Genomic DNA, 24,068 nt, shown 5'->3' with positions numbered 1-24,068 from the left:
TAAGGGAACCCCTATCTTGTTTGGCTCAATGGTGCTGAATCCGTTTGGGGCAGAGCACACAATTTTCTTACTGCTTCAACAGGCTGTTAGAGACGTCATTTCTGACTTATGGTGACCCTAAGGCAACTCTATCACAGGGTTTTCTTGGCAAGTTTCTTCAGAGGAGTTTGCCATTGCCATCCTCTAAGGCTGAGTGGCACTTTCCCAAGTCCACTGAGTGGGTTTACATTTCAGAGCCTGGATTCGAACCTTGGTTTCCAGAGTCCTGGTCCAATACCACACTGGTTTGCTTGACAACAATGGCAGAGATTATTTTTCTTGCCTGATCATCTGAAGAGGAAGGTCAGCCAGCCAATGTGAGGGGCACTCACAGACCATGCTGGATGAGTGCACACACATCACAGATGACTCCAGTGCATAGAGGTTCTTTTGCTTGATGCAAACAGTATTATCACCTTTGGGACACTTTGAGACAGCTGCTTTCATAGCACCAAACTCTAATGTAAAATGATTAGCTCCTTGGCATTGGGACTAACAGCCATCAGCATTGCGATCAGTCTGGCTAATGCAGCATGCCTTACCCATAGAGAGACTGTACTGTCTAGTAGCACCCTAAATTCCAGTGTTTTCTTTAATGGAAAGATTCACTTTTCCACTTTTGCTGTTGTAATCACTTTGCTTCTCAATATATCACAACAAAGAAATAACACTGAGGCACTAAAATCGTTTTAAGATGCTTTTTTTTTATTTCCATGGTTGCACATTGGGTAATTAAATAATATCTCAACAAACTCATAAATGGGTATTTAAACAGGCTGCTAAATAGTTACAGTACATAGAATAGAAGGGGTTTACTTAACTGTTAGCGAAAGTATGCAGTGTAAATGTCGCCACTGATCATTTTGTATGGGCAAATTAAGGTATTTTGGTGAAGTGCTCTTATAGAAAATACAGAGACATCTCAAGTAACTTGGAATTATGTCCCAGCGTCTGTACTTGCTGACTATATTGGCCCATTTCATGGTTGAGTCAAGGGGGTTATTTAAAAATAAAAATAAAACCAATATAAGGTCCATTTACCATCATAAGACATTCTTTTTCCAAAATATAAATGAAGTTTGGCAAATAATATTTATACAGAAAAATAGTTTTAGATTTTTCCAAATTCAATGTACTCTACAAAATTACTCTATAATAAATAAAAATGCATGTACTTAATATTTTTATATTTATGCTAATTGATTAATCAATATTATTACAGATTTGAAGCAAGAGGCACAGAGATTAAACAAAGTGCAGCCGAGCATGGACAGAGTGAGAAGGGAGCAAGGGCTGGGTAGTGTGACTTTGCTTTTCTCAAGAAAATGCTATCCGAAGACAAATAGGCGCAAGACTATATTTGCAAGACCTCTGCTCTAGACAGCCTCACTGAACTGAAAAGGGGCAGACTGTCTTTGCAGGTGCAACTTAGAACTGGCATGCAGGTTCACACTGTTAGTTCGACAGATAGATACATTCTGGTAAAAACAAAGAATCTGGTTTGAGATTCAAGCCAAAGAAAGAAGCCAGAACAGCCAAGTCAGGCAAGCAAGAAACCAAAAAGAGGAAGCGACGTTTGATTCAGGTGCCCAAAGGGCTGAAATCAAGATACAGATCCAGGTACCTACTCCTATACACCCTGTTTGAAGAGAAGAATATCAGGGCAGGACAGGAAAGAAGGAAGGAGAGCAGGGAGCTGACTGGAGCACAAATAAAGGTAATTCAGTAGTGGAGCGAAGAAGGGCTGATAAGGCCTGCAAACAGAGAAGCAGGAGCAAAATAAAGTAAAGGTGCAGAAATTAGTGGGTTGACGTGTTATTGGTAAGCTGTAAGAAAGCAGGTAATGGTTTCAGCCAGGGCGACTACATTCAAGAGTGGCCTGTGTGGTTTTCCTTTCTGCAGGTATGGCTTTCTCTGCCTGTACAACCTCTGTGACTCATGCTCTTATACTGTGATACTCAAATCACTTATTCCAGCTTAGCCCCATTAAAATCAACAGAACTACTCTGGAACAAATAGCTTAAGGGTTCACATAAATATCTTTAACATGTAGGAACAGAACTCATATGCCAGTACAGCAGAACTCTCTTTTTTAAAAATATGTTCTCTTCTTTTTTTCAGGAGGAAAACTCAGGTAAGGTAATGAAAATTTGATCCTTAATGGATAGAAAATAATATTGGTGTGATTCTAATAAAATAATTGTTTAAACATAATATATTCACTAAAATGTTCTTTCTACACTTTAAATATTTAAACAACATATATAAATTGCCATTTAGTGTTGTCCAATAAACTATCAAATGTTTAAAATGGATCGTTGTTTAAAAAAAGAGCCAACAACTACAGATGTCAGTAAATGGCCATGTTACCAATCTAGTTATAGTGACTGAGAAAATTTACAAGTAAAAATAAAAAAGATACATACTCTTCACAAAATAAAACAAATGCAAGATTACAAACACTATGTTTACCATCAGTTTGAGGGCAGAGTGTTCTCCCCTTTAGGTGATCAATGCTAGTGTTTTAATATAAACAGATGAGACATTTGAAAAACAAGATTAACACTGAAAAATAATTCCATTAACAACAAAAAATCAATTAGTGCTTCTGTTCTCTCAGAATAGGCAGTGTTGCCAAAGCTAAAAAATTTAAAATCAATCTGAAAAGGCTAAGTTAAAATACTGCAATCATTTATCATGTTCACATGGAAAAAAACCAGATGTTTAAATTATACATATTTCCATAGGACAGCTGCTTTTTTGTTTTATAAACAATAATTTAAAAACCATGTACTTATGTGATCTATGTGCAACATATAAAATGTGAAATGTGACATATTTGGTACAATAGTGTAGGAAACAAAATTTAAAAACAAACCTCCTACATTAATCAAATGTATATAATTACTTTGTAAATCAACACAGTATTTAAAAAAGTAAACATTAAAATCTGTTTTGTCCATATATATGTATGTGTATATATAATATGTATATAGTTGTATTAAAGATATCTTCTTATTTCTGTGACATAAAATAAGCTTTTAAAGAAAAAGTTAAAAGAACTAGTTTCTTTCTCTGTGCTGTAATCCGGTTACAACTTCTTTAACCTGATTTTAAAAATACGGCAGCAATAACAATGGATTAAAATGAAGCTCTCTCTACATCCTGTTTAGTATTTTTCTCATCATTTAAATTAAAGTCACTTACCAGTTTTAACAATGACTGCATTCAGTTTGAGATAAATCAGAATATCATGCTAATCTTTACCTACAGCCCCATTTCTTTAATTGGGAAGAAGTTATTTCATAGCAAGTTCTTTTTGGTAACCTGATTGTAAATCTGAACGTTTAATCACTTGCTGTATTTTCAATTATAGACCGCAGTGTCACTTAGTTTCAAGTCTGGTGTGGCAAAATTTAGGCACTTCTGCAAAGGCTTCTTTTAAAAAATATTCTCTCTCTCTTTGTAAAATAACATAGTCAAGACTTTAGGGTATGAAAGTCATACCGTGCAAAGGTTTAATTTAATTCTAGAATGCCATGATTCTGGTACAGCTTCTCCATACATGTCCAAAATCAGCTCATGCGCATCTCTGCAATTTGTGCTTTACCTTGGATCCTCTATTTGGAACTTTCAGGTGGTGATGTGCAGGAATACCGGTTTCTGCTTTCACATCACCTCCTTTGTCTTGGCATCAACTGCCCAGTAGAGAAGTGAGCTTTTTTAGAGAGTACAAAATTGGCAAAGGGTTAAAAGTTAAATCTGCAGTTCATATGTATTGGCCAAGATCCAAAGACCTACCATGGTGTACCCATGGTCTTACAGTCACCACTTTGATTTTGAGTTCCCACCCTTTCAGCAAGAAACTGTTTTGCCTTATCGCAAACTACTTTTGAAACTCTCCATCCTTTCAAAAAGTAATTCATCATGCAAAGTAGGTGGGGTTGCTGTTCGACTAATAAGCATCCAATGTGACCGTGTCCATGTGGAACTAATCATGTGGCTCTTTGGACCCTGGGTTTAGTGGCCAATGTACATCACTTATTGCTAACATTGAAAGATTCATAAATTTGTGAACCCTATATATGAATAGGACTAATTACATTAGCTATAATTATGGTGGTAATACGGTATTTCTAAGAAGTAAACGGTGTTGTAGAAAACTTTTAAAACTAAAATGTTACCCTTTTATGTCTTGAACCATCACAGCTGGCACCAGGTAGTTAACTAGATTAGTTTAGAGTATACTAAGCATACCATATTTAATATTCATATATGATATAGCAGCACTAGCTCTTTGTGTTTGTGATTTGTCCAGACGAACAAACTCTTTACTCAGCATGCAGTTTGTGGCAATTCTATTGAGGAAGAGACAGGGTAGTATGTACAGTAACAATGCTTTGCTGTTCTCAATGAGGCCTCTTGACATTCCATTCCAATCCGGTTGACTATTTCAGGATTATCTGTTAGAAGAAAAGAAAACACTGTTGGATATGCTATTGGATTTTTTTCTCCACTTTTAATTGATACATCTTTCTTTTTTCTTACATTTACCTCAAAATGTAAACACAAAGATTCATTTAAGATTTTTTTTACCAACTAAAATTATATTGCATGCAAACAATTTACAGTACAAGTGTTCATTCATTTCAATGGGGGAAGGGGGGAGTGTTGAAGAATTCCTTGATAGATTGTCCTTGTCAGATGGCTCCTAAGACATTTCTGTGCCCCTAATCCTTAGTTTACTTAACAGACACTAGTAAAGGTTGGCTACATTCAGATTATCCTCTCCGAATGACCCTAAAGTAGGATGTAGCCTAGAATACCTCTGTGCCATATAATTTCTTCTTTCATGTACACTTCTGTTTATAGCCATGGTCTGGCACTGGTATTCAAAACAGGAAAGCTACACATATTAAAATCTAGGACTTCAGACTGGAGACTTGCTTCCACCATGTGAACAGCCATTCCCATTGTGCTCAATAAAAACTGCCTCCAAGTGTTTTGACAGAAATGAAATGGTAGTCTCTTATTTCATTGCACATGTGGCTAATGTATGTACAGTAGGCTAGTAAAATTTGTTCGTAACTTCTATGCACCTATTTGCAAGGTCAACTAATTTATACTGATTTCAAGACAGATCTCTCAGTAATTTCCTGAAGTTTCATATTCAAAATTCTGCTAATTGTTTGCCAGTTAGATTAAAGAATGTGCAATCTGTATGTACACCCTGAGAGACAGTGGACATCTAATTTGGGATAATCTAGGATGATCCAGGTTGATTTTCAACATTCTGTGTATAAGGTCTTAAGCATATACTGTCAACTAGGGAACAGAAGATACTGTGCTAGCATAAGGCCTACCAGTCAATCCTAAATATAAATATAGGACTACATTTTTTTTCCTAGGGAGTGAAACAATATCCAATGCTAGACAACAGAATTTATTAGAACTCTAATAAAAAACTCTAACTTTTTACCACTCACACTTCTTCTACAAAGGTGCTACATTTTATATGACACAAAAGATTCAATAATCAGAGAAAGATTATAACCCCAAGATAAAAATATATTTCCTATGCACTAGAAAAGGATTTATATTTTTGGATGAGAATTACCTTTATAAATAAACTATTGATATCCAAAACAAAAGTTAAAGTGCAGAATTGCAAATGCAGAATACAGTCATTCCTCCTTATCTGCGGGATAAGCATTCACAGATTTGATTATTCTACGGGCCCATTCCCACTATGGTTTAAACAGGATCTTGTCGAATCACGATCTGGTTTAAACCACCATGGTCCCCACTTGGGAATCAATTTGGAACCAATTTGGCAAGGGGGACCATAGTTTCCCCCAATGTAACCCATGTCAATAAGATGCTGTGTTTTTTTACTTCTTTTTGGGCTGAATCGATTTATTTGAGAATAAATCGATTCAGCCCAGTGGGAACCCAGGGCGGATTCGAATCCACCCTGGCAGCCCGTCTCCATCCCGGCCATGGCTCTCTCCATCCTTCTGGCCATACCGCCTCCCTTCTTTCCTTCTTTCTGCTCTCTTTTCTCCTTCCCTCCACCGACCTGCCTGCCTGCTGATGGCTTTGTGAGGCCCAGCAGTGACAGCAGCTGTCAGGGCTAGGTGCTGGCCCTCTCCATTGGTCCTCCTCCTCCTCCTCTGTCTGATCCTGGCCAGATCCTTCTCCACTGCCCGATATCCTTCTTCTCCTCCTTGGTAGACCTACCTTAGGAGGCCACGGAGGAAGGAGAGAGGCAAGCCGGGAGAACGGAGGCATGCATGCTGAGGCGGGTGGTGGAGAAGGCGTCCTCTGTCCTCCTGGCCTGCCTCTCTCCTTCCACCGCAGCCTCCTTCCATGCAAATAACATGGGTGCCAAGAGACATTCTGGGGACATTAAGATATCTGTGGTTGCAGCCATCTCAACTGGCACTTCCCTTCAGAGCACCAGGCCTTTTAAAAAGAAAAAGAAGATAATGATGAGGATGAGGATTCCCCCCCCCCCCAAAAAAAACCCAGAATGTCAGCATTAGTAGTATTGGGCCCCGGCATCTGCTCAACCATGTTGGACCCCAACACAAGGCTTGCTAGGTTAAATAAACCAACTATGAATCTGTAGAAGGGCTGCTTTTTATCTACTTATTTACAATAGCATGAATTTAAATGTTCAGTACAAGTCCTATGATGGAATTAGTGCTCACAGATACTACTATAAATTGCAGAAAACTCCAGATACCTTCAGTTTCATCCTCATTTCTATCATTTGCCAAGAAAGGCTGAAAAATGGCCAAAATTGATGTCCAAAAGCAATTATCTTTTAGATATTTTCTTGAATGTTACACTTTTCTTTTCTTTTCTTTTTTTTTTGGTTACATTTTTCATTTTAACAATATTAAAGGAGCTTCCCAATTTGAAGGAAATAGTGGGGTAAAAGGAAATTATTAATCCTACCAGAGTTATTCCTTCTCACCCTAAATAGCTTTCTGGTTTCTTCCTCATGTATTGCAATAAATTAATTGTTATGTTTACTGTTATAACAATATGAGAAGACACTATTAAGATACTTGGGAATGGAAGAAAATAAGATTGCATATGTACAGTATGGTGATGGATAAGAACATGTTACAAGAAATGTTGGTGTTAGCTAAAGACTAAAAAGAGCAACTGTCAATGTTCTAGTGTTGCACATAGGATTGCATATTTAAGCTGGACTAATGGTGAATATTGATGTGGAAAAGCAATGGGCAACACAGGCTTTAAAAAGAATGGGCTGTTTATGTGTGGCTACATTTTCCACATTATGTTTGAAGATATTCACCACATTTTATTTATAACACAGGAAAATGCTTTATACATAATCAGACCATTGGTCCACCTAGCTCAGTCTGCTGCCACATTGCAGAAATGATGCAGTTTGATACCATTTTATATGTCATGGCCCCATCCTATGGAATCCTGAGATTTGGACTCGGTTGTGGAACCAGAGATCTCTGACAGAGGTGGCTAAATATCTCACGAAACTACAAATCCCAGAATTCCATAGCATTCAGACATGGCAGTTTAAGCAGTAACATTAATTCTGCAGTGTTGATAGAGCCTCAATGTTGCTTTCTGCACATACTGGCAGCAGCTCAATATGTTTGTAGACAAGGGCCTTTCTCAGCCCTACCAGAAAATGCCAGGGATTTTTTGCTCTTTCACTAATATTTAACATTTGTATAGCATGTGCAGGCACTGAAAGTGCTTTACACACATTATCCAGTTGAAATCCTTACCACAAATCTGTATGGTAAATCACTATTATTATCCTATAATCCCTTCAGATGGGATAACTGAAGTTCATCCCATCTATGACTGACATAGCTCACTGCTTCTCCTTTGTTTTTAATAATTTCACCCAGGTCTTGGTAATGTGATCATATATCAAAAAGCAAAAGTAAAAGGAATGTAATTTGTCAATTATTCAAGGACCTTATTTAGCCTTTTTCTAAAATGTTAGTAACTGTAACTGCGGATATTTACTATTTACGATCACAAGCTGTTATTTGGAGCAATTCTGGAAGGAAAATATGAAGCAGAATTCACAGGACTGGATCCAAACTTGGTATAGGCAACTGAGGTGGCAGAAGTGGGTTTCCCTGGATCTATATCATCCTTTCCAGCCCACTGAAAAATGTTACACAGAGGATTTGGTAGATCCTGCTTTTACTGGGATAAACTGGAGTACATTGCGGGGGGGGGGGGAGTAATTGGAGAACACTCCAAAATCCCAGTGAGGACATCTTCTGTCTGATGAGCTTTTCTAGTTATGGCAGACAGATCTTGGATTCAGAACCCACATTTTCTAGTTTTAATATACAACGATATACATGCACTCTGTAGACTGACAAACAGTGTAAGCCCATACAAGCTGCCATTTTGATGTACATTTTCCTGGATCTAGACTAGGGGGCTGCATTGTTTCTCTGTTCAAAGTGCAATCCTATGCATGGGTATTCAGAAGGAAGTCCAATTGTGTTCAGCCTTCTAAGACAGCATATTTCACTCCCATGTAGCTTATACCAAAAGGACATTCTTCTTAATAATTAGTCCCCTTTCTTGTTATTTGAACGAGATGGTACAGATTATACTCTCTGAAGAAATGGCAAATGCATTTTCTCCATCATCTATGTGATATGCTTCAAATATTTGGCTATCACATCGGTTCTTAACTGTCTTTTCTCTTGATTAAACATACCCAGCCTCCCTCAAACTTTCCTTACAGAAAGTAAGGGAAAGCATCTATTTTCCTCACTGGGTTTGTCATCCTCTTCTGGATGCACCCATTTTTCAGTATCATTTATAAACTACCCACAACATAATATTCCAGGACAAAGCGAAGTTGAATAAAGTAACATCATTACCTCTTCTTAATAGGACACTATACTTAAGTTGATGAAGCCTAGAACTGCATTAGTATTTTAACAGATAAATAAAATCACTGAAATAGGGTGTCTAGAGTTGGGGGATCAGTATAATTGGTATGCCAATGATACAAAAATCTACACCCCTATTTAGCTGTGATGAAAATGTGTTGTATTGACATACAACAGGGGAGCACATTAGTCCTACCCTCCCTTGTCTCTGGTTCCACTGCTTTTCTTGCACAGAGAATGAGGAATCTGTACTGGAGTATCGTTCAGGTGAACTTTTGCATTCAACTTTGAAACAGGAAGACTAGGTTATGATTTCACCAGAACTGCATTTTGCACAACTCAGGTTATAGTGTGCCAACTACATCCTCTCATGCAAACACTGGATTGGGCCTCAGTGAAACATGAGTTAGATATAGCCTGTTGAGACTGCATGGAGCAACTTTGAAAAGTGTTCAAAAACCTCAGCTTTTCCAAAGGGCTTTAAGCCAGACTGTTGACCAGGGCTGCTGACAGAAAGCTTATGACTCCCTTGTTATAGCAGTTTTATGTACTTGCTATTGGTCTGTTTCCGGACACAGCTCAATGAGCTAGCTATGGCTTATAAAAGGTTACCTGAAAGAACGTATTTTCCCATACAGACTATTCAGGCTTTGAGATCATCAGGAAAGGTCCATCCCCTTGGTTCTGTCTCCTTCAGAGCCTAACCTTATGGGGATACAAGACTGGTCTTTCTTACCACTCACTCAAAGGCTGTGGAACTCCCCTACCAAAGGAACACCCTATTTGGCACTTAAACAAACAGGGTTGCCATAAAAGAAGCTTTTAATCTAGGTGTGTTCTGCTTTTTGAACATTCATTTAAGTGCTTTTAAATGTATGTAAATATATATAAATATTTTAATGTATCTCTTCTATGCTGTTAATTTGTTCTTGTTTTATTTATTTTATTTCTTGCAAACGAATCCCACTATTTTGTGAGTAAAGCATGGTGTAAATCTAATAAATAAATAAAACATCATAGCAATATGATCTTGAATCCTGTTGAATCGTCCTTTTCATCACAGGTCATCTGCAAATGTGATGAACTTTCTCTTTGCCCGTTCATCTTCCATATTCATAAAGTGGGTGAAGAACAACGGGCCCAAGCCTGAGCCATACATCCCACACCCTTCATCACTGTCTTTCCAGGCTGACAAGGAGACACCGATGAACCCTCTTGTGATGTGGTTTTTCAACCAGCTACAAATCTGCCTAGTAGCATAACCTGTCCTACAACTGACCAGCTTGTCAACAAAAATATTGAGGAGCTTTCTGTAAAAAGACTTGCAGAAATGAAAATATACTACTTCCACAGTATTAACCTTTAAGTTTCTGCTACTGCTTGCTACATTCATTTTCATCTGTGCAAAACAAAATACAACAATACAGCCTGAAAATTCTTTCCCAAATTAGTGGGATTAAAATCCTATTAGCTAAACGAGTTCCTTTTCATTACACAAATTACACAAACATTTCTAAATTTAAAATGGGACCTGTTCCTCTGTTAAAATCATTCACAATCTGAACATGAAGAATAAAAACCAAATTTATTTAATCCAAATGTACTATCAAACGTTGGTTTCCCTCCATACTCCTGAAAGTATGATACAGGAAAATATTATTTTTAATTATTAGCAAAAGCAAGTGCAAAGTACCATTATTAAAAATCAAATGTCTTTACAAATACCTATGTGAAATCAATTTTTTACAAATGCATTTGGTGGGGCATGTTTCAAAGATACCAAGAAAATACAGATTTACAAAATATGTATCCATGTGTTTACTGACTATATACTGCAAACCTACTGAAAGTATGTGTACACTTACCATTAAAAATAGGAAATTCAGAAGACAGTTAACTAGAATGAGGGTAACAGGGAATGCCTCTCTGTCTCTGTCCATATCCTTGCAGGAATATATTTTCATGGCCCTTAGGTGTAGATTTTATATCATTTGGCTACCCTGTACCATGGGTCCCTCAATAGCCCCATAAGCAGGAATTTTATTTCACACCTGAAAAGGAAGAGGAGGGGCCATGGACCTGGCTACAACATGGACACTTGTCCGACAGTCTTCCTTGCTTTTTATGCAGCAGTCTAACCTTAACAGACTAGAGACAAAACTACTCCAGCTATGAAGACTGCACATGTACAAGAGAGTGACAATCTGGTGTACTTTGGACATAAATGTTGGTCCTTACCTTTGATACATTCATTTCCAGCAGTGAAGGTTGAACATCCCCAAAGGAGTTGTTCCTTCCTCTTACTTCATTAGTCAGGAATGGTACAAGCTTTTCAGAGCCTCCCATAATAGGAGCAACCCCCTAAAAGGTCAGTGATTAGTAGAGCAAAACTTGCTCCAGGAAAAAAAAAAAGAACAGAAAGGCTAAATATTATAATTATATACACTAACTCTGATACCAACCTAGGACTGCCATTGGATGATCATCTTTCACCACTGGAAATGAATGTATCATAGTTAATACCAACGTTTTTATTCCCAGCAGTGAAAGGGAGAAACTTCCTGAGATAGCATATACCAGAACTTCCCCAACCATCTCAAGAGAAATTGTTGCTTCACTATGTGTAAGAGTACTTCCATCTACTGAATGAGGCTTTGACAGTGGAATGGCAAAAATATCCAGCTTGTAGTATTTTACAAAGGTGGAAGCTGATTTCCACATGGCTGCCCTGCAACTATCTATCACGAAAAGTGGTGATGCTCTTGATGGAATGGATGACAACCTTTCTGGGCAACTGCACGCCTAGTGACTCAAAACTGATTAAAACAGAAGTCTTGAGTCATCTGTTGAGTGAGGATACCAATACCTTTTTGCCCATAGATCATGACTCGAAGAAAATAGAGTCAGGCAATGTTTACTTATGCTTTTTAATTAAATAGAGATGTCTCTGGACATCAAAAGTATGCCAGATCTTTTCCAGTGGCTTGTCAGGAGTCCAAGTCCATAGTTTTTTGTGGGGTTTTCGGGCTATGTGGCCACGTTCTGGAAGAGTTTATTCCTGACATTTCACCAGCACCTGTGGCTGGCATGAATATTTTCTGAGTCCTGTGTAGGGAAGAATTCATTTTGAAAATAAAGGTAGGGTCCAGATGATGGAGTCTGTTCTGATGATGCAGAGTTCCTTCCTTGCTGGGAGAACACCCAACTCTGAGATCTTGTAGACAGAAGTAACAGCAGTTAAATTTTCTAAGATAGATATTTCAGTGGCACGTTGCATAGATGTTCAAAGGGGAAAACTGTAAATACTTCTAGGACTGTATGCAGGCCCTACAAAGGGAAGCAACGGATCATAGGTAGAGAGATGAATGATAGGTCTTTGAGGATTGCACATGTAGGGGTAGGAAGACAGTCTCTCTTCTGGGGGGGGGAATAGAAAGGAGAGGGTTGCTGCAATCTGCTTCTTATTTGGTCTCAATGTTCTGTAAAAGCACTCTTGCAAGAATTACAAGAATGGAACATTAATTCACTATTTTCATGTTTACACTATCTGTAGAAAACCTCTGAAGGTATACTCATATATCCTATTGCTGAGGCACATCTGGATGACATAATGGCATTCACCACCCATTCCCTTAGCATGCTCCATTCAACTTCCACATGTGAATTTGGAGCCACTCGGGTCAGGATGGCTATTTCTCCCTGAGCTAGGAGGACCAGAGTGTAGGATGTGCCATTGAGTCTAGGGCCACTGATATGATCTTGGAGAACCAAGCTCTCTGCATTTCAGATGGAGCTATCACAATTACATTGGCATCTTTCAATTTTATCTTAGTACCATGGGCAGCAATAGCATTACAGGTATGTTAGAGCATCTATCCTTTTAGCACCTTTAGACTTGTACCTTGACAGAAATCTTCTCACCTTGTTGTTTGTTGGTACTATAAAAAATGTCCATGTCCAGGGAGCCAAAACATTTGGAAGTCCTCTGGCTGGAGAGTCTGAGTCGGTCTGAGTTCAGGCTGCCCTAAAATGTTCTGCCTCTTTGGAAAGAAGGTGAGATTCTGCCCAAGTTAGTAAGAGGGATTCTGTCCCATGAGAATGTAGGACCAAGTATTTCCTTGGTGATTTATGTGGGCAACTGTAGTTGTTTCTGTTGAGGACTGCCTGACCTTGCACTATGCTGGGAAAGGCTAGAGTAGCCAACTTGACTACTTTTCATTCCAACCAACTGATGATGTGAGATCCTTGGTTTCCATCTGGCTGCAGCAGGCTCCTCAGCAGCATAGCCTGGCATCTATTGTTACTTGGACGTTTGCTGCCTACCAGATAGCTAGAGATACCTACTATCAGAGAAAGAACCAAGCCACTGGGGGCACTCCTGCTTTGCAACAAATCTTTTTAGTAATAGTTTCCTGTTGTAAGAAAAGAGAACCAGGGCAGTGATCTGGTATAAATTTGCAGTCTATGGCTGAGACAAAGAGGATTTAAAGATGTACTATGTGCATCCTTAAAGAGTATTTAAGGATATATGGTGTGTATCTGATTCTAAAGATAACTTCACTGAAGAGATGGGTTCTCTAATGGCCTCTGTTCACTCTGATAGCTATGACACTTTGCTCTGCTATATGATGATGATGATGATGATGATGATGATGATGATGATGATGATGATGATAGCAAACATCTCCTTTCTATCAACATGCTTGATCTACTGAGAAAGAACTAGATCACTCTCCCTAAGACTGATCTGAAGACCATGGAGAGAGAGGGAATGAAGCACCTTCTGCATGTCTTTTAGTCCCTACTAAAGATAAACAGAATGGATGCAAATCATTGAGATATGGATAAAAGTGAAGATGGACTTCTTCCAGGGAGCCATCAAGGCTATCATGATCTCTTGTGAATATACTTGGGGACTCATTAAAGGCCAAATAGAAGAGCCTTATATGACCAGTACTAGTTCATGTAGGCAAAGTGGAGAAGTTGCTTATGGGAATGGTGGAGCTGAGACATGGAAGTAAGTCCCCACTGAATCTAGAGAAGCTACACTTCAGAGAGGTTCCAATATAGGGTGGGGTTTTTTTTTGGGGGGGGGGGGGCTGTCTCCATTGGAAATTTGCTTTTTCTGATGAACTCAGTAAAAAATGGTTCTCCATGAGTCATTTCTCTTGGATGCAAATAAGAATACTGGTCAGGATCCCTTGTACCATTGAAAAGATGGCACTTTCTCTAGTGTTTCAGTTTGGAGCAGACAGTCAATTGCTTCCCTTAGATGGTCATGTTTGTTTAGTTTCCTGGACTTCCAACAAATAATGAAAACAATTGTGAAGCCTGTGAGTAAGAGCCATTAGGTTCCCTTTTCTTGGGGTGTTTAGCATCCATTAATCCAAAGTTCCCATACGTCCATAAACCATTGGAGCCTTCACCTTAGTGAAGGACTTCTGGCCCTTATGCTGAGGTCTAGAGGCAGAAGAGGGTTGTGACCTGCCAGAGTTCTGGGAGGGTTGATGCCTAACTTTGTACCTACAGATACCACTGGGTCTATAGCAGTGGTTCCCAACCTGTGGGTTGGGGCCTCTTTTTGGGGTCGAATGACCCTTTCACAGGTGTCGCCTAAGGCCATCGGAAAACACATATTTGCATGTAGCAATGAAAATAATTGTATGGTTGGGGTCACCACAACATTAGGAAATGTATTAAAGGGTCATGGCATTAGGAAGGTTGAGAACCACTATAGAAACTCTTGTCCCTACATCTAAAGGTAGAGTTGAAGTTAGAATTCTAGAGAGACCTGAGTGAAGAAAAGGAGGAGTAACCTTATTTTTTATGCTTCTTCCTCCCTCCTCCCCCCACCTCAGGAAGATGAGATTTTCTTTTCTTTCTTTCTATAAAGACAGGCCTCCAGAAATCTTCAAACATTTTAGTACCTAGTTAGGTTCTCCTTGGAACATGAATCTACATTCCAGTCTGTGAGCCAAATTTGCCTTCTTACCAGCAAAGATACATCCCGGTTGTTGGAACTATGATGAATGGCATCCAGACTGCATTTGATGTGAATGGGAGACTTTTAGTACTTTATAAATTCCATGTGTAAGTTTAACATTGCTGCCATAAACCTCCTCCAATAACTCCTTTGTCCATGAAAGGAAATCTCTAGCCATGATGGATATTGAGGTAGAAGCCCTTAGTGCTAGGGATGAGGCTTCATACAACTCTTTAAGAACACTGGCCTTCTTGATGGTGTCATCTGCATCCTTGGTGTAATAGAATGAAGAGATTAAGGCAGACACCAGAGCATTCACAGGAGGAACGTATACAGTCTGTCCTCGCCTTACGCGGGGGATCCGTTCTGGATCCCTCCGCGTAAGGTGAATTCTGCCTATGCTCGAGCCCCATTGGAAACAATGGGGCTCGTGCGCGGCGGCGCGCGGGGCGCAACAGGCGCACATGCCCATTCAATTGAATGGGACGTGCCGCCCCTTCCACCCCGCGCGCGCCCCGCGGCTTGAGCGCGTATGCTCAAGGCTGCGTATGGCGCGCCCGCGTATGGCGCGGGCGCACTGTACTTTAGTTATGACATTTGAGGGAAGATTATAACATGTCTTTACACATCCTTGGTACAGCCTGTTGGTGGCTAACTTGTTCCATTCCTCCCTAACTATATATATGAAGTCTATTGGAAAGGTAAAATCTCAAGGGGGTACTACCATGGAGAAGCACTCTTCAGTATCCTGGGACTGTTGTGGCTTTGAGGGGAAGCTAAGACCTAGATTGTCTTTTTCAGTACAGTGTTAGTCCTCTGGCTGGAAGAGCCAAATGGAAATAGAAAGGGAGAAAACTGCTGAAGCGCTATCCTCTTCAAGACTCAACAGCCCTCTCTCCTCCACAGTTGGGGCAGGCAAGAAGAGAACTGTCTAGATTATCCTCTTTGGACAAGTGTATTACTCTGGGGCCCTTACAAGGCATAGATTTTTTGTTTTTTGAGCTTCTTTGCAAAGAGATTGTCTTTGGAAAGGGAAGCCTTAGCATCCAACTTGAAAAAATATGCTCTGTGACAGTCAAGCTGGCCTCCATGTCATCTGGTGGGAATTCTGGAGTGGGCCAGAAGGTTGGTGCAAGACATTTTTCACACCTTCAAGCATCTCCTCCACTTGCAGGAACAGCTGATGATGCAGGAAGACAACACGCCTGCCTAGTCCTGGGTCCTTCAACTAAGACATGGCTGGTTGCAGCTGAAGCAGGTGAACTGGTAGAGGCAATGGATTAGGAGGCAAGAGCCTGAAGCCACACCATGACCTGGGGCAACTTTGCTATGATGACAGGAGAAGGGTATCAAACAGTACTCAGAGTAGTTTCCAATTGTCACCTCTTGTTTTGTGCTAGTCATCTGTGCTGTAAGGAAGCTGCAAGAAGGATTTTCCCTCACCAATCTGAGGCAACCTGAGGGCACCCCGAATTGATTGCCCATTGCATCACCTCTAATCCAGTCCTTAGCTTGATACTACTATAGTACAGAAGGATTGGAGAGGGAGTCCCTGACATTCCAGGGTATCCTACTCAGCATATGAGGAGTGGGATATTCCTGGCTGAAAAAGATTCTCCTTGCTGGGGGAAAAAAATAGGAAGCTCATATCTGACAGAAGGACAGAAGAGATGGGGAAAGGAGGAAAGATGAAGGGGGTTTTTTTACACACATATGCTTTTTCATGAAAAGGAGAGAAAGGATGTGGAGCTAAGAGCAACTTTGAAAGATAAGTTAATGGAGTGATAAGAAGGAATGACACTGACCTTTCCAGGGTTGTTTCCACTACGAGGTGCTCTGGAAAGGCCTGTACCATTCCTGCCCATTACAATAGGAGGTACGAGCAACCCATTTGAGGTTGTTCTCTTCCTCTTTCACTGCTAGGAAATTAACCTGATGTTAATTATGGCCTACCTTTCCAACCACACCTAGAATATTTTCATGGGACATCAGAATGAGTATCTAGACTCCTTGGATGTGGATTGCACACGTGGGGGTACATGTATTCATAAGGCCCAGTTCTCTAGATCAAAGCTAGCATGCTCGCTCCTTCCCTCCCTCTCTCCCTCTAAGCTGAGATAGTATTAAAGACATGTTGAATAAAACCAATAGATAATGTGTCCCAAATTGACCCCCATGCTATCTGTATTAGGGGATGACAAACAAAGTGTGGGAGGCACATGTGATACAAACCTCTCCTATTCTCAGTCAGACAGTCATAATTTATTATGGTCCATAGAACCAAAATTTAGTCAAGATATACAAGTTCCCAAAATTCCCCACAATAAAATTCCTCACAATAAATCAAGAAGGGAGGAAGCTGCTAAATATAACTCTAACTAGCTCGAACTTTAACTGTAACTCTAACTGTCCCTTTATCCATAGTGGGTTCTGATCAGAGAAAATTTGGCAACTACAAGAGTGACATTTGGGCATTTATCTTCCAGCAAGAGCTTTACATAAAAAAAGATCTGATCTTCTATTCACCTTACTTAATAATGGATAGATCTTGGCTTGTTCAATCTGGTTGTAAAGACTACAGGGCAGTAAAATAAGTTTTATAAACTTTACTTCCATGTTATTATATGGACATCTTCATTCGGTGTAAGGAACATCAGAAATTTATCACAAAGTAGTTCAATAGAATATACATTACACCTAGCCTCAGAGAAAAAATGGTAGCATGTGCCAAGAAACAGGTTCACTAAATAGTTGCCTATATGAAAAGAGCCATCATAATGTATATGCATCATAGTACTGTACTATCTAGTCTCTACTTAGCCACAGTAACATCTGTTACCTTCCAGGCTGTAAGGGATTGCTGGAAATGGGGAGTATTTCACCTTAGTCCTGTAACATGCTGTAGTAGATACTGAATTGTCACCTCAAGCCACTGTGTTAAAAAAGGGGTTTGATATCACACTATGGGTTCCAGCCTCTGCGTTATGTACATGATCTACTGGTAGCTCTTTTCAAACACTGTAGTTGCAAAAAGGAGTTCCTGGAAGCTGCATGCATAAAGTTCCACACTGACTGACATACTATATTCTCTCAGAAGAATGGATACTTCTCAGTGAAGTAACCTCAGGTAAGTAAGGGCGAGCCATAAGCTACATTCAAGATAGGAGACAGCATGAAGTATGTCAGAGAGAGCTTAGAAATTGTGGGTAGAGCTTAGAGAGAGAGATAAATAGCTGAGGCTTTGGGACTGCTGCTAGTTAACTGTGGCATTATCTAAATAAGTGGTCCATTAATCATCAAGTAGCATTTGTTAAAAGTAATTCATTCATCCTTTAAAAACAGCCCATGACATATTCTTTGAGTTTTCCACTGGTAGAATCAATTCTAAGTGTTTAAGATATGGCTGACACTGGAATATTTTTTATTAGCACTGGTTAACTATGACAAGTTCTGACATACACAATGTATTTTAAATTATAACCATATGAGAATTGTAATTTGAACATGATCAAAATATGACTGATTCTAATTACTGACTTTCTGTATTGATATCTACTGGGTTTATTGATATTATGAGCAATTTGTATTGTGACTTTTTTATGTTTTTGTTTCAATTATGCATTGTCTTATCAATTATACATTTCCTTAAGTCCACATTGTCCCAAACTGCCATCTAGAGTGTGTGAAAGACACTTCCACTATGTTTGAGGCCCTCAGGGGTAAAACCTCTTTGCCCCCAAATGCCATCTAGAGGCATGGGGTGCATTACTACCAATTCTGGGCCCTCCTAAGAACAGGTGAGGCCTTTTTTGACATAGGAATTGTACAGGAAGTGATTTTAATTCATTTTTTGTTGTGTACAAAGGCCTCCTCCCTATGCCTCCTAGGGCAAAAAATAAATGTTTTTTGGGGGGGCAGCTAGTGTAGTGAAGGGCACAGCCTCTCAAAATTTCATAGAGGGAAGCTAATGTTACAATTCTAAGGGATTTAACCAAAAAAGTAGTTAGCTCCTATTACAGTAACAGTGTAAAAAGCTATTTAATTTCTTATAATAAAAAAGGAATTCAATTTTACTTTTTAAAGAACATCAGGATTCTAAAAGTGTTAGCCTGTGGCACAAAGCACACTTTAAAAGGGACATATCCTCTATAACTACAAAGGTAAGAAAAAAACAGTTAAGTAACAATCATAATGTAACTTGCTTACTCCAAAAGAGGAATTAATTACAAATAATGATTAAGTAATAACTAAGAACAAATATTTTACAATACAGTGGGGTCTGGGCATCCAACAAAACCAACTAACACCAAGATAGGAAGGCACTTTGCCAGGAATGAGAATGCAAATCCAGAACTAGGAAGAATATTGCTTTAAAAAATCCACAGAATAAAGCTTCTGCTTAGTTCATTGTGGTTACACACCAAAAACCACAATTCACTGTTATGTTTCTGCCGTTTCTAAGTATAACCTCTGCTTCAAATGGACTCAGGCAGCTCAACATCTGTCTTACATTCCCAGCCATTATTATCTTTGTTAGCATTTTCCTTATAACATCAAACTAGCTCTCAAAATGGCTTGGAAGGAAGAGAATTTTGCCAGGCAAAAAACACAAGACAGAAGCAATTATTTTATGAAAAGTCAATCAGACTTTGCAAGCTAAAAAATCAAATATATTCGTGAAAGAGTAAATTTGTTGTTTTAAATTTTAGTAAATCACAGTTTTGAATAAGATGGAGTAATGATAAGACCAGTTGGGGAGATTTGTATGTTCACAAATATCTTTGTTTTTTATATGTTGAAAATATTGCGAGGACAATCAGTAGTTATCAGTACAAATATTTGAGGCCAAATATTGTGAGGCCAATCAGTAGTTATCAATACAAATTCCCTACAAGCAAATTTAGTGCTTCTATGGGAAAAGGAAGTCATCCATTTATTCCTTCACTCAACTTTTGAATTATATCCCAGCATTTCCCCCAGAACTGGGACCTAAGGAAGCTCATCATTTAAAACAAATAATATATAAATAAAAACATACCAAGAATGATCATTGAAATTTAATTAAATCACCAGTAATCCTGCCATGAAACCCCCGGGATAGGTTCACCTGAGGGTTGTTGTAAGTCAGAAACTACTTGAAGGCCATAGCAGAAAACATTTTTAAAAATGTAATGTGGGCATCAGAAAGCTGTTAAAAACAGTAGGATAATACTCCTGACCTGCAGCTTTCACCTTCTCCACTATTTGTCGTCATCGTTGTGTGCCTTCAAGTCATTTCCAACTTATGTCAATCCTGTCATAGGTTTTTCTTGACAAGATTTATTCAGAGGAGGTGGGCAACTGCTTTCCTCTGAACCTTAAAGAGTGTGACTTGCCTAAGGCCACTTAGTGGGGTCCCATGGCTGAAAGGGGATTCAAACCTTGGCATCGCGAAGTCCTAGTACAACACTCAAACCACTACACCATTACTTCTATCCTAACATGCTTTCTTCTCTTGCATCATGTACCTGAACAGTCTAAATCAGAGATGGGAATTACACAGTCCAAGGCTACAGTTCCCAAGGCCAATCTCCCCCTTTCCCATTTGAAAATGGAGAATCACCACTTCAGGAAGCCTCTAAAAGCAGTGGGTCGCAGCAAGAGGGAAGGCTTTTCTACTTATTTTGCAAGAACAAAAATGAACTTACAATTTGTTTTTGTTTTTTTAATGAGACAAACATATTTTCTGAGTACCCTGGAGTGGTGATAGGGTGGCAAAGTTAGTTCCTGGACTCTCAGAGCTTTCTGTACATATTTGGAGGATATAGTACTAAGAAAGCAAGAAAAGAATGCTAAAGAGCTAGGAAAAGGTTTCAGTTCAATTCACTTCATTCCTGAACTGAAATTTCACTTCTTTCTAAAGCCAAGAATGAAAACAAATGCAAACTAGAAATAGAAACAAAAGGACTCATAAAGACTATTAAACGTCATTATATATTCTGCAACTGTGCTGACACAAATCCTGCTTGGAGAACTTTGAAGTTGATTTCTGTTATTTGGAGAAGGAATAGAAATAGTCAATACACAGAGATATTACCTATAGAACAACAATTATTAGCAGGCTAGAGAATTACTAGTACATATGCAATTATTGGACAAATTTGATTAGAGTTCCCCCATCTAAAGATAATAAAATCCTTCCATACAATTATGGTAAGCTAGCACAAATATGAATGATTCCCAACTGTTAAGTGCAGCTGATTTTGGCATTTTGGAGCTTGCTTCAGCCTTTAAGGAAAATATCAATTAGTTAGTTATACTTACTGTATGGAGAAAAAAGTAGTCAGTGTTTGAAACATGATTTAACACGTTTAACCTCCACCTCCAAATTCACAAATTAACAGCATCATTTTTATATAACTAGGCCATCACTAAAATGACTGCGCATCATTTGGGTTAATTACACAGTGTTAGAAACAAAAAACAAACAGCGCAACATTAGACATAGCTACACCATTATTTGCAATAAATGTTAACTCTAAATAAGTGCAACCTGTCCATAAATACTTGTTGGAGAACTACTTCAAAATAAAGTTTGATGGGTAAAAACATGAAGAAAAAAAATTCTCCAGGAGAATTTTTTTAATAAGTACCAGCACTCATTTAGAGTTTGGGATTTGTGAAAGAAAGCTTTAAAAGGAGCAAACCTGATTGGCTGTGGCTGTTGCGGCGAAGGGGACACTTGTTGCAGGAGTTGTTGTTGCAGAGACAGTGGCGGACGTAGCGCTGTGCATCATGGGTACTTTCAGGAGGGGAGCCATGGAAGCAATGAACAGGAGTGTGTAGCATTATGGCAATGGAAGTGGAATTTTGGCATGGTGAGAATCAGAGCAGCAAGCCATCATGGGTTAAACCAGCAGATGGCATGCAATCACAATGCAAAGCAAGAAAGCGTGGCAGAGAAATAAAACAAAAGGGAAAATAGCTTATTACAAGTACAATTTGAAGGAACTTTGTCACAATTATCGGCGATTCCCAGAAAAAAAAACCCAAATGATTAATTCATCATATTTGGTATTTTAATTTAACACTGTGGATTTCAAATAATGCTTTCGTGAAAATGTCCTGTCCATCATGGTAATGACATACAGGGTTTTTTTTTTTCATCCTAAAATTCCAAAATTATCCTAGTATGGATTTTCTTGTCAAATTTTTAAAATATTACATGATAAAACTAGGGTTATTTGGAACATACTCATTTTGAATATGCTTAGTTTTCTGAATTTATTATTGCTAGGATTAAAATTTGATTTCTAATGCACCTCCGCATGCCACCATCTTACACTTTGATTTCATTTCACTTCAGTGCTCAAAAACAGCTTTAAGGGGACTCTGTGGACTGCAATTTAGAAGGTTAGGAGGAAAGGAACCCTATCCTGTTTTAACAGGATCCAATCCATTTTTACCCCCCCCCCCACAACCCTTTTTATTTTCAGAGCACTGAAGTTTTCAGAGTAATTAACAGCTGTTACTGTGCAATTATTATACTTTCGATCATCTTCGAACTGTTTGATGGTGAGAAGATTCTGGATATCCTTATATTTTGTTCTTATGCATACTACCACATTATAATTCCCTGTTTCTTAGATGTTACTACTTCCCTAAAACCTAATCCCGAGCCAATCTGGCCTGATTCTCTTCCTGGCCATAAACAGGATGTTATTATATTTTGAGTTACTTTTTGTGATATTTTTCAAAACAGCTTTATTTTTGGCAAGTAATATTAAAACCTGCAGGAAGTCCCTGATGAGTGAAAGAGACAGCACTCTTCCTCACTCAGTCCATTTCTGTCACCACCCTCCACTTCACTAAAGGAAGAAATCTTCTACTTATATAATGATTCTTTCTAGTTATTATGACTGTGTCACATCTTCCTTTAAGGCTACAGTCCTGTTCACACTTCTCTGGAAGTAAGATCCACCAAACATAGTAAGATCTTGCTTCTGTGAAGCATGCAAAAATTTTGCTGTCTCTGTACTGTCTCTCTGCAGTTTTCAGTAACCTACTGCCTTGTTTCTCAATCAGAATGACTGAGTCTTGATCAATTTCCAGTTTTCATCACTATTGTCCTGTAGTTTTTCCTCCTGCTTGCAATAGTTGTTGTGTCCCTACCTGTTATGTTTCCTTTTGTTATTGCAAAAAATGCATGTACAATGAGAAGAGTGTTCAAGAGATTGCTCTCTGAAAGTTCTCTGGCATACTGTTGCAATGTTCCCTCTTTCATCAAGTCCTTTTTCCCTTTAGCTCTGTTCACATTAATCTGACTAGTTTATTCCCTTCCACAACATTTTTAGAGCAGAGAATACTAGACCACTTTTTAAAAGTTGTATATGGAAAATATGAAATTAAAAAGATTAAAAGCAACCTGGTTTGGTTTGCATGTTTTCTTCAATAAAGTTTAATTTTGCCTGTTTGTGGCCTGTAGGGAGAGGCTGCAGGGTAGCATTTTGGATGGTATAACTTGCTGTCTTCATACCAAGTGCCCATATGGCAGGGAGAATCAGTCAACCAGAGGCTAACTTTTGACTGGAGGGAATGGGCTTTCAAAGCTGACTGGAGGTTTCACTCCAGTCCACTTCAGGGCATATAAACAACATCTGGTAGCTCTGAACAAGCAGTTGCCAGTGGCACTTCTTCCCACCTTTTGTCTGAGGCCTTGTGAGTATATAATTTACATTCACACTTCTTGTCACCACTTTGACAGCATTTTGGGGCTGGGGCTGGATTCAGTTGATGGAAGATGGGATTGGTGTGCCTGTCAGATTCAATTTTTGGTGGTCCTCTTAAAGAACGTTGAGGGTGTAGACAACCAGGATCACGCCCAGTTTGGGTGTGGTGGATGGCCCTATCTCACCTCTAGGTAGCAGGGAACTCATTGTAGTGCAGTTCACTCAAATGCAATGGCACAACTATCATTCTGGAACTACAGTTGTCCCTCCACATTAATTGGGATTAGGGGCGCAGCAGGACCCCTGTGAATGTGGAAAAACCACTAATAACAAAAAACACTAGGAATCTCTAGTTCCTCCAGTGCAACTCTGCAGTCAACATCTGCCAGACACTGACTAGAGAATTGCACT

At 39.0% G+C, this 24,068-nt stretch overlaps 1 protein-coding gene across 10 annotated transcripts in view; it reads right to left on the bottom strand.

Moving 5' to 3' along the window:
- Positions 1 to 723: 723 nt before the first annotated feature.
- MBNL2 (muscleblind like splicing regulator 2) overlaps positions 724 to 24,068 on the bottom strand; it is an 84,297-nt gene continuing 60,952 nt past the window's right edge. For 7 of the 10 annotated variants that reach the window (XM_042460275.1, XM_042460277.1, XM_042460278.1 and 4 more), the window contains 2 exons: positions 21,636 to 21,730; positions 724 to 4,502 (listed from right to left, as the gene is read on the bottom strand). In XM_042460275.1, the coding sequence (XP_042316209.1) occupies positions 4,488 to 4,502; positions 21,636 to 21,730 (110 nt within the window). In that variant the 3' untranslated portion in view covers positions 724 to 4,487. The remainder of the gene's footprint in view (positions 4,503 to 21,635; positions 21,731 to 24,068) is intronic. The other 3 variants (XM_042460276.1, XM_042460279.1, XM_042460282.1) reach the window with 1 other exon arrangement.

The sequence above is a fragment of the Sceloporus undulatus genome, chromosome 3 (genome assembly GCF_019175285.1).
Source record: "Sceloporus undulatus isolate JIND9_A2432 ecotype Alabama chromosome 3, SceUnd_v1.1, whole genome shotgun sequence".
In the NCBI taxonomy this organism is placed as follows: Eukaryota; Metazoa; Chordata; class Lepidosauria; order Squamata; family Phrynosomatidae; genus Sceloporus; species Sceloporus undulatus.
This window is presented reverse-complemented; position numbering and strand designations above follow the sequence as displayed.